We start from the raw sequence: 12,092 nt of genomic DNA on the forward strand, positions 1-12,092 counted from the left end.
AAAGGGATGGAATGAATTTCTGATGTTTGGGGGTTTTTTATTGCCAACGCACAGGGGAGAGGGATCTTCATCCTGGTCAAATAGCAAGCTGTACTTATATTTTGTGTCTTTCTCCCCAATAAAACTGAAAATCTTTGTGGCAGAGATCTGTACCCAATTTATCTCTGTATTCCTAGCACCTAGCATAGTGTTTGTTACAATAGTTGCTTGTTATATGTTTGTTGAATAATCAATAAGAATGACTGTAGATATCTCTATCAGCCTGCTCTCAATGGGAGAGGATTCTTTGTTGATCTTTATCATTCTTGTTGCCTAATCAGGACTTACAAATTTATAATGAACTTGTGTTTGTGGACAACCTAAGATCTGTCTTCTATTTTCTATATTAATTTAAAAAATTGTGATATTTGAACAAATAAGACTTCGATACATTTCACAATATGCATAGCTGGTTAAATCTACTTTGTCTTCTTTTTTACATTGAAGTATAGTTGATTTACAATATTAGTTTCAGGTGTACAACATAGTGATTCAATTTTTTATAGATTATATTCCATTTACCAAAGATTTGTTCTTATTTCTCCATTTTATTTCCCCATGTATCAATGAACAAGGGTATATAAGAGACAGGAAGTGAATCATGAGTTCAGATGTGCCAATTGTGGTTTTGATTGTTTTATCAAATAATATGGAAAACCACTTATCCAATTTTTATCTACTGCTGAGGTTAGCCTTTTTTACCTCTTGTAGTGTGATGTGTTAGTACTAGTACATTAGTACTTTTGGTGGTTGAGATTGGTTCCTTTTCAGTTGACATTGTGGTCTAATCAAACATCTGTTTAGATGGTTTCAATTTTCAGCTCCTGTAGATAAATATGAAACCTCAGCATTTTGTATGCAGTTGCATCCCTACTCATCACAGTGTTTGAATATCACTTTGATTCTCAACCACAATATTTGCATCATATTTTCTTAAAAATTTTTTTCTACTTACTTTAATTACATAAGTAGTATGCCAATATAAATTCCTGGTAAAAAATTTAAAACAATGCCGAGAAATCTCATTTAACCCTGCTCCTCTCTTTGTCCTTGTCCTTTCTGTTATTAGTTTGGTGTGTTTCATTCTAGATCTTTTTTGGTGTAATTACATGCATAGCTATGTACCCTTAGCCCAAATATAGCATTATTTTCTGGTTTGTTTTATTACTTTAAGCACATAAAAGAGATCCTACCATATGTGTCACTTTGTAAAGTTTTTACTCAGTTATGTGTTCTGGAAATATATCTATGTTATTACATATAGATATACTTGATTTTATTTAATTGCCCCATAGTATTCCATAGTAAGACTACACTGCAGTTTATTTAGCTATTCCTCCTACCACTGGACATTTTGGCTGTTTCCAGTTTTTCACTGTTTTAACTACTGTTAAAATGAACAAAGTAGGGTTTCCCTGGTGGCTCAGTGGTTGAGAGTCCGCCTGCCGATGCAGGGGACACGGGTTCGTGCCTCAGTCCGGGGAGATCCCACATGCCACGGAGCGGCTGGGTCCTTGAGCCGTGGCCGCTGAGCCTGCGCGTCCGGAGCCTGTGCTCCGCAACGGGAGAGGCCACAGCAGTGAGAGGCCCACGTACCGCAAAAAAAAAAAAAAAGAACAAAGTAGATCATGCTAGAGGAGACATGGGCAAAATTACTGGACCATAAGTTCTATACATTTTTTACTTTAATATATATTGCCACATTACTTTCCCAAGGGACTGGACCAATTTAAATTCTCATCAGCCAGTGGTACAGTCTTACTGTCAATATTTGATAATACCAGATATTTTTTGCTAGGCTGGAAAATAATATATTATTTGAATTTCTATTCCCTTGATTACTAGAAATGTTGAGCATGTCTTTATACGTTTATTTATTTTTAAATTTTTATTTTGAAATGATTTTAGACTCACATAAAGGTTGCCAAAATTGTACAGAGAGGTCCTGCGTACCCTTCTCTCAGCTTTCCCCAGTATTAACATCTTATATTACCATAGTACAATCATCAAAACCAGGAAATTGACAATGGTATGATACTGTTAACTACAAACCTTGTTTGGATTTCACATGCCCTCACTTATTTTGTGAGTATCTGTAGTTCTATGAATTTATTTCATGTATATATTTGTATATAACAATCACCACCATCAGGATGCAGAACAGATCCATCACCTAAAAAACTGCTTTGAGCTGTGCACTTATAGTCACACCCTCCCCCTACCTCTAACCCCTGGAAATCACTGATCTGTTCTCCATCACCATCATTTCAAGAATGTTACATAAATAGAATCATATGATATGTAACCTTTTGAGATTAACTTGAGATCGATTTATGTTGTTGCATGTATCAGTAGTTGCTTATTTTTATTATTGTATAGTATTCAGTTGTATGGTTATACGATAGTTGTTTATGTCTTCATTTGTTTACTGAATACTCATTTTTCTTCTTTGCAAATACCATTTATATTCTTTCCCATTTGCCTGTTGAGGTCTTTCTCTTTCTTTCTTTGTTTTCTTTATACATTCTGATACTAATCCTTTGTTAAGTGTATTGCAATTACTTTCTACCAGTGTGTCCTAATTAGCTTATCGTGTCCTTTGTGACACAGAAAGTTTTTTTTTTTAACATCCTTATTGGGGTATAATTGCTTTACAATGGTGTGTTAGTTTCTGCTTTATAACAAAGTGAATCAGTTATACATATACATATGTTCCCATATGTCTTCCCTCTTGCGTCTCCCTCCCTCCCATTCTCCCTATCCCACCCCTCCAGGCTGTCACAAAGCACCGGGCTAATATCCCTGTGCCATGCGGCTGCTTCCCACTAGCTATCTACCTTACTACGTTTGTTAGTGTGTATATGTCCATGACTCTCTCTCGCCCTGTCAAAGCTCACCCTTCCCCCTCCCCATATCCTCAAGTCCGTTCTCCAGTAGGTCTGCGTCTTTATTCCTGTTTTACCCCTACGTTCTTCATGACATTTTTTTCCCTTAAATTCCATATATATGTGTTAGCATACGGTATTTGTCTTTTTCTTTCTGACTTACTTCAAGTTTTCTGGAACCCCTATAATTCGAGTGTTGGTGAGTTTTATGTTGTCCCAGAGGTCTCTGCGACTGTCCTCAGTTCTTTTCATTTTTTATCTTACTGTTTTTGGGGTCTCCTTTTTGCAGGCTACATGTTCGTAGTTTCCGTTGTTTTTGGTGTCTGTCCCCAGTGGCTATAGCTGGCTGCAGCACCAGGAGCCTTTCATCCATACGGCTCAGAATAAAAAGTAGAAAGAAAGAAAGAAAAAAAGAAAGGGAAAGAAGGGAGGGATGAAGGAAGAAAGGAAGGAAGGAAGGAAGGAGGGAAGGAAAAAGGAAGATAAAATAAAATAAGGTAAAATAAAATAAAGTTATTAAAATTAAAATAATTAAGAAAAAAATTTTTTTTTAAGTAAGAAAAAAAATGGACGGATAGAACCCTAGGACAAATGGTGGAAGCAAAGCTATAAAGACAAAATCTCACACAGAAGCATACACATACACACTCACAAAAAGAGGAAAAGGGGATGGCCCCGCCTCTGCGTGTAGGTCGCCGGAGGGCGTCTGTTCTTCGCTCAGACAGGACGGGGGTTAAAGGAGCAGCTGCTTCGGGGACTCTGGCTCACTCACACCGTGGGGAGGGAGGGGTACGGAGTGCAGGGCCAGCCTGCGGTGGCAGAGGCCTGCGTGATGTTGCACCAGCCTGAGGCACGCCGTGCGTTCTCCCAGGGAAGTTGTCCCTGGATCCAAGGATCCTGGTAGTGGCGGGCTGCACAGGCTCCCCGAAGGGGCGTGTGGATAGTGACCTGTGCTCGCACACAGGCTTCTTGCTGGCGGCAGCAGCAGGCTTAGCGTCTCATGCCCATCTCTGTGGTCCACGCTGTTAGACGCAGCTCACGCCCGTCTCTGGAGTTCCTTTAAGCAGCGCTCTTAATCCTCTGTCCTTGTGCACCAGGAAACAAAGAGGGAAGAAAAAGTCTCTTGCCTCTTCGGCAGGTCCAGACTTTTTCCCGGACTTCCTCCCTCCCTCCCGGCTAGCCGAGGTGCACTAGCCCCCTGCAGGCTGTGTTCACGCCGCCAACCTCAGTCCTCTCCCTGAGCTCAGACCGAAGCCTGAGCCTCAGCTCCCAGCCCCGCCCGCTCCGGCGGGTGAGCAGACAGGCCTGTGGGGCTGGTGAGTGCCGGTCGGCACTGATCCTCTCTGCGGGAATGTCTCCGCTTTGCCCTCCACATCCCTGTTGCTGTCCTCTCTTCCGCGGCTCCGAAGCTTTCCCCCTCCGCTACCCGCAGTCTCCACCCTTGAAGGGGCTTCCTAGTGTGTGGAAACCTTTCCCCCTTCACAGCTCCCTCCCACTGGTGCAGGTCCCGTCCCTATCCTTTTGTCTCTGTTTATTCTTTTTTCTTTTTCCCTACCCAGGTACGTGGGGCCTTTCTTGCATTTTGGGAGGTCTGAGGTCTTCTGCCAGCGTTCAGTAGGTGTTATGTAGGAGTTGTTCCACACGTAGATGTATTTCGGGTGTATCTGTGGGGAGGAAGGTGATCTCTGCGTCTTACTCTTCCACCATCTTCCCCTCGCCCCCCCTTCTGCCATTTTTCAGGCAACTTCATAATTCCATCTTCCCAAAACTTTTTATCTTTTTGAGCAAAGAACTCTTCCAGGTGCCTTTTACAGTCTTCCAGGGAATGGAAATTTTTTCCATTAAGAGAATTTTGTAAAGACCGAAATAAATGGAAATCCGAAGGTGCAATGTCTGGTGAATATGGCGGATGAATCAGAACCAAGCTGTAACAGTTGTTTCCTGGTCATCAAAAAACATGTGGTCTTGCGTTATCCTGATGGAAGATTAGGCGTTTTCTGTTGACTAATTCCCGACACTTTTTGTCGAGTGCTGCTTTCAGTTGGTCTAACTGGGAGTAGTACTTGTTGGAATTAATCATTTGGTTTTCCAGAAGGAGCTCATAATAGAGGACTGCCAACCCCACCATATACACAACATCACTGTCTTTGGATGAAGACCAGCCTTAGGTGTGGTTGGTGGCGTTTCATTTCACTTGGCCCATGATCTCTTCTGTTCCGTATTATTGTGCAGTATCCACTTTTCATCTCCCGTCACACTTTTTTAAAAAAATTTTCTTTATTTATTTTCTTTATTTTTTTGGCTGCGTTGGGTCTTCATTGCTGCGCACGGGCTTTCTCTAGTTGCGGAGAGTGGGGTCTACTCTTTGTTGTGGTGCACGGGCTTCTCATTGTGGTGGCTTCTCTTGTTGCAGAGCACAAGCTCTAGCCGCACAGGCTTCAGTAGTTATGTCATGCGGGCTCAGTAATTGTGGCTCACAGGCTCTAGAGCGCAGGCTCACTAGGTGTGATGCACGGGTGTCGTTGCTCCATGGCATGTGGGATCTTCTCGGACCAGGGCTCGAACCCGTATCCCCTGCATTGGCAGGCAGATTCTTAACTACTGTGCCACCAGGGAAGCCCCACACTTTGTTTTAAAAACAGAACATTTTCATTACGTTTCAGTAGGGAATCGCATGAGGAAATATGGTTAAGAAGGTTTTTTTTGCCTAACTTATGTGGAACCCAAACATCAAAGCAATTCACATAACCAAGTTGGTGCAAATGATTTTCAATGCTTGATTTGGATATTTTGAGTATGTCGGCTGTCTCCCGCATGGTATAATGTTGATTGTTCTCAATGAATATCTCTATTTGTTGGCTGTCACCTTCAACTGGTCTACCCAACTGTGGAGCATTGTCCAGCAAGAAATCTCCATCATGAAACTTCACAAACCACTTTTGACACATTTGATCACTCACAACACCTTCTCCATATGCTACACATTTTTTTTTTTGCGTTTTCAGTTATGTTTTTACCTTTCTTGAAATAATAAAGCATAATATGTGGAAAATGTTGCATTTTTTTCTTCCATCTTCAATATTCAAATGAATACACAAAAATTCACCAGTTTTGGTAAGTCTTTTTTTTAATGCGGGCTGATATGACACGTGTCACATACAATCTAAGAAAACTGTTTCGAATGCAGTTAAAGACAACTAAGTTCTACTAGAGCCATCTTACGGAAATACCGCTCGAACCTTTTGGCCAACCGAATAGAATGGCCTTCAATTTGAGTGTGTTTGAAGTTTCCTTTTTTCCCCCCACATTCAGATCATGCATTTTTGTCAGGAATACCATGCCAACAATGTTGTAACCTTTGTGGATTGTATCATATTAGGAGCCATGTAATGTCAATTTGTCCCAATATTTCTGAGGTTAAATTTGATTACTTGGTTAAGGTGGAGGCTGCCAAGCTCTTCCACTGTAAAGTTACCATGTTTTGCTTTTTAATGAATAAATGATTTGTGGGTAGATATTTTGAAACTATGTAGATATCTTTGTCCTCATCCAACTCTCACCCACTCGTTTTATCATCCATTGATGATTTTCTAACTTTGTCATTCCTTATATTTATTTGGCTTTGTATTGTAAGAGCTTTCTTTTGTTTGTATCAGTATGAACTCTTGGATTATTTTATTTTATTAAATGCATTATATTCTGTTACTCATTATTTATTTTCATGCCCAATTTTTCCATATTTGGGTATAGGGAACCCCTTCAGGGTGGGTCAAGTGTGCTTTTGATATGTTCCCATCGTTCTGTGAGCAGTTCTTTACTTTGGGGGGTAGCAAGATGATCCAGGCTCATCTTATATTTTCTTTGCCCCAGTGCTGGAATTAGCCATTTCTCCAAGGAACCTTTATCCCTTTTAGTTTAGAAACCAAGATATGAGATAAGGTATATGTGTTTTTTAAAGAGACTCCAAGGTGATTTTGCTGGTCTTTCTGGAACCCATTGTAATAGAGCCTTCTTGTATATAGGAGTTCCATTCAGATATTTGCTAAATGGACAGGACTAAGGAGTAGTTGAAATAGTCCAGGGAGATGAAGGAATATAAGTAGAGTCACTGTATATGAAAAAGCCCAACTCATTCAGAGGAGCTAGAGTTCAGTGTGGCTTCAAGAAGAGAAGAGCTAGAGAATGAGGCAAGGACTAGTTCATTGAGGACTTTATTTGCCATCCGAAGGAACTTAACCTTATAGAAAATGAGGGGCCATCATAGAGGGTTTAAACTAGGTAGGTAAGTGATTAATTTTGGTAGATTTGCATTTTAAAGTCACTGTACTGTCACCAGCGGCAATGCATAGGATGGATTAGATAAATATTTAACATTATTTTCCAGCAGGGTTGGCATTTGCCTTTATAAACTTTTCTCCTAGATGCCAGTATTGCAGCTGCTGGATACTAACATCTCAAAGGAATTGTTGGCAGTAGTTTAGTGAAAAGGGAACGAGAGAGAGAGACCATACAATACGTTAAAACTTGAATCCTTGATTTATCTGTTTCTGGAATGGTAGCAACTCTTCCTTTTATTAGTAGTTTTACAGTCAGGACTGGAAGCCATTGAAAAATAACACAAACAAAAGTATAAAATAAATGCTGTCTTTTTAAATGAAAAAGTCTTGATGAATATCAATACTGCTACATTTTATTTTTCTTTATGTTTGGTAGTAACATCAATAATAGGATTGATATAGACATTCAGTAATGTAGACATTTTACCTGGTTTGTGTGGTAACCAAAGTATGAAATGTAACAAACACATTTTCTGCAATAATAGCAAATTGCACCTTCAGCTTAAAGTTTGCTGTTATCATAATAAGTTTTATTTCTGTGCTATTTACAGCCTGTATCCCAAGCTGTTGGAGCTGAACAAACAGCAACTCTTCTAAAACCGGATTTAGTTCGAAGGTGAGTATCTTCAAATTAATACCATGAAAGCGATGAGGGTATGTTGAAGTACTGCATTCATTAGGTGCTTAGTGTGTCTTGACTGAAGAAGTTTCTGTGTTCTAGTATTTGTGTGTATGTTCAATAAAAATAGTAGATATTATTTTTACTTTTTATGTTAATAAATATCATATGGACTATGAAATTATTGACCATTTTCTTGTTCACATTATTATAATATTCTGGGGTGGTTTTCTTTTTGGCTGCACCACCGTGGCTTGTGGGATCTTAGTTCCCTGACCAGGGATTGAACCCATGCCCTTGGCAGTGAGAGTACGGAGTCCTAACCACTGGTCTGCCAGGGAATTCCCATCATATTCTGTTCTTAGGAAAATGTTATAAGAATTTAAAAAGGAAATAAGAAATAATGTAATTTAAAGTTCCAGCTAATCTAAAGAAATAAATTACAACCAGATATATGATTATATTGTCATTTGGTAGTTGTAAACTAATATTTTTCTCTGTCTTGTTCAGATTGGGTTAATTTCTCTTGTTCTGTCTTCAGGTTCACTGATTCTTTCCTTTGTCCTATTCATTCTGCTATTGTGCCCACTCAGTGCATTTTTTATTTCTATGATTGTACTCTTTCTATAATTTCCATTTGTCTCTTTCTTAATATCTTCTATTATTATGAGATTTTCTGGCTTTTCATTTGCTTCAAAAGTATTTGTAATTGCTCGTTGAAACAATTTGATAATGGCTGCTTTAAAATCCTTGTTAGGTAATTCCAATATCTGATTCATCCTGGTGTTGGCATCTGTTGATTGTCTTTTCACATTCAAGTTGTGATTTTCCTGGTTTTTTGTATGACAGAGAATTTTCATTTGTCTCCTGGACATTTTGGACATTATGTTAGGATACTCTGGATCCTATTTAAATACTCTATTTTAGCAGTCAGTCATTGTGTTTAGGTGCAAAGGTCCTGGTCTACTTTTGTGGACTATGGTTCTAATGACAATTTAGTTTTCAGAGTCTTTGTATTATTATTCGGATCTGCTTGGTTCACCTGACACCATTGGGACCCACTGCTGGATCAAGGGGTTGGAGAGCACTTCTCTAGGCCCACTGCCCTAAGCCAGCTCTCCAGACCACATGCTACTGTTAGGGTTCCCACCAGCATCACCAAGGGAGGAAAGGGCCCACCTGAATCACCTTCTGTTGCTAGGTTGGGGTTCAGGAGACCACTGGGCTTGGGCTACCTTTGCCTTTTGGCCCAGGAGTCAGGAGATGCCAAGCTGTTATATTTTTCCTCAAGTCCTGGGAGTCCCTAGCTAGTCTGCCTTCATCTTTTCACTCTTCAGTGCCCTCCTGTGATATTCTACTGTATTATTTCCAGATTTTTTAGTTATACTTAGTGGGGAGGAACGGGGAGAGTTGAGTTTCTGCCATCTTGTCCCAAACCCTAAACTAGTGTTTTAAGATAACTTTGCAAAGTGAATGATACAGCTGCATTGACTAGAATTATGTCCCTTTTCTCCTCTGAAGGTGTTATTTATTACTGCTATTTCTCTGTTTATTAAAAAACTAAGAGCAGTATTAATGTATTTTCTTCCTCCACTTGTATTTATGAAAATTCTTTTTCACAGGGACATAGAAAAAGTTTTAGGAGTTCGTTTTATTTTTTCTTGTATATCTTTATATAGATACTTCCTGAGTAGTTTTTAGGAGAAAGGACTTAACCTAAAAATTAATTTTAAAAATATCTCCTGCTTACAGATCTCATTTAAGTTTCAAATGTATTTATTGGAATTTTTGTTATTTATTGAAATATCTTCAAATTTATTAAAGAAAAAGCTGAAAAATACCTTTGACACAGATCAGCTGAAAGTTAGTCTGCCCTGTCATAATCATATTGACTTGAACCTGCAAAATATAACTAGTTAGAATTAATCATGTTGAATCATTTTCACATCATTCATTTTCAGTTTTTTTTAACCAAAATTATGGTGTATTTTTCTTCTTCCCTCCCTCTCTCCCTCCTTCCCTCTTCCTTCCTTTCATTCTATTGAGGTAAAACTCATGTATACCCTTATATTAGTTTTGGATATACAGTAGAGTGATTTACCATTTGTATATATTATGAAATGATCACCACAATAAGTCTAGTTTAAACATCCATCACCATACATAGTTACAAAATTTTTTTTCTTGTGATGAGAACTTTAAAATTTACTGTCAGCAACTTTGAAATATGCAATACAGCATTATTAACTATAGTTGCCATGCTGTACATTACATGACTTATTTTATAACTGGTAGTTTGTACCTTTCGACTCCCTTCACCCATTTCGCCCACTCTCCACCCCCTCCCCCCACCCCTGCCTCTGGCAACAACCGATCTGTTCTCTGTATCTATAAGCTTGGGAGATTTTTCATTTTTTTAGATTGCACATATAAGTGAGATCATATGGTGTTTGTCTTTCTCTTTCTGACTTACTTTACTTAGCATAATGCCCTCAAGTTCCATCTATGTTGTTACAAATGGCAAGATTTCATTCTTTTTTAAGGCAGAATAATATTCCATTGTATATACATACTACATTTTCTTTATCTCATTTTCATTTCTTTTTCTGTTTCTTGCACTATTCCTGTCTTCCACACCTCATGTATCCCCTGTTGAGTTTGTTACATAAACAGCTATATTTTGAGTGAGAATTGGTTTTTAGAAGTTTTATTTGAACATATTAATAAGAAAAACCCCAAAACAAACAAAATAAAATTGATCAGGAACATCCCCTGATAAAAGGTTCCACAGAGGTCCATCACTAGCAGTGTTTTTCTTTCACTCCCACTACTGTGAGATGTTGGCCTAATACATACAATATAATCTCGGTGTTTCATAACTTTTAAAAACAGCTTTATTGAGATATAATTCACATACCATTAGATTTTCACCCATTTAAAGTGTACAATTCAATGGCATTTAGTATATTTGCAGAGTTGTGCAGTCATAACTTTTTGAGAGATATTGTACTACTTATATATTTTATTTAAACATTATTTATGATTTTATAATTGAGGGTTTTTCTTAGAATTTTACCATCAAGATGGAATGATTCTATCCACAAAGGAATTTCAGATATTAACTCTGATTTGGGTTAAATATTGGACTTTGAGAATCATTTCTTCTCTGAGAAATTGAATTGGAGTTGCTTTTTTTTTTTGAATAATAGTTTGAATAATGATGTGGCAGCTGTGAAGGAAAACACCAATACCTCTGATAACCCAAGTGGAAATGGCAAACAAGATCGGATCAAACAGAGAAGAGCTTCCTGTCCTCGATCAGAGAAGGGGACTAAATTTCAGCTTACTGTCCTTCAGGTCAGTGTATAAATATGATTTGGTTAAGAGTGCATGTTGAGGTCTGGGGGGGTCAGGGAGGGGCGATGTTGCTGTGGAGGTGAGTATAGGGTATTATGAAACTCTACAGCAAACACTCTTGAACACAAATCTTTGTATATATATATACCTGATTATTTCCTTATGATAGATTCCTAGAAGTAGAATTAGTGGGTCAAAGGGTATGAAGATTTAAAGTTTCTAAATACGTATTTCTAGGTTGCTGTCCATAAAGTTTGGACCAGTTTACATTTCCATTAGCAGTGCATTTTCTTTAGCTTAAAGGGTCAATTTGTGGGAGAATTTTGGAAATGAATGACCAGATTTAGATCTTTGCATTGCAGGTAGCTATAGTGACCGTTGTAACTTTTTTTTTTTGCCTTTTCATAAAAGTTGTGTTCCTTTTCTTTCCTACAGGTTCACATTTCTAACTTATTTTTTGCTGAATAATTTGAGCCTTAGATTTGTCATACAATAGTTGTTTAGACAGTATTTCATCAAGGGAAAAACAGAATCTTTTTAGATTCTGAACAGTTTAAACCATTTTTTTCATATATCGTATGTGAGCTCATCCAAATGTTTCCTGCACCATTTACAAAGAGAAGATAATGACTGACTCTTAAACTAGTGACATGTTTGTGCCCAGGTGTCAATCTCTGGAGACAACATGGTGGAGTGTCAACTGGAGACACACAATAACAAGATGGTCACCTTCAAGTTTGATGTTGATGGTGATGCACCAGAGGATATTGCAGACTATATGGTAAGTACAGTAAAATCAAATTATTTTCTCTTAAGCATTCTGTCTCTTTTTCCTCTCTAACCCTCCCCCCATTT

The 12,092-nt window shown here is 38.3% G+C and overlaps 1 protein-coding gene across 1 annotated transcript in view; it reads left to right on the forward strand.

Moving 5' to 3' along the window:
* Positions 1 to 12,092, forward strand: part of WNK3 (WNK lysine deficient protein kinase 3) — a 110,732-nt gene that overhangs the window by 50,950 nt on the left and 47,690 nt on the right. Inside the window, 3 exon segments of the mRNA XM_024767190.1 lie at positions 7,813 to 7,877; positions 11,090 to 11,237; positions 11,902 to 12,018. Coding sequence (XP_024622958.1) covers positions 7,813 to 7,877; positions 11,090 to 11,237; positions 11,902 to 12,018 — 330 coding nt within the window.

This window comes from Neophocaena asiaeorientalis, unplaced genomic scaffold (genome assembly GCF_003031525.2).
Source record: "Neophocaena asiaeorientalis asiaeorientalis breed wild unplaced genomic scaffold, Neophocaena_asiaeorientalis_V1.1 scaffold313, whole genome shotgun sequence".
Lineage (NCBI taxonomy): Eukaryota > Metazoa > Chordata > Mammalia > Artiodactyla > Phocoenidae > Neophocaena > Neophocaena asiaeorientalis.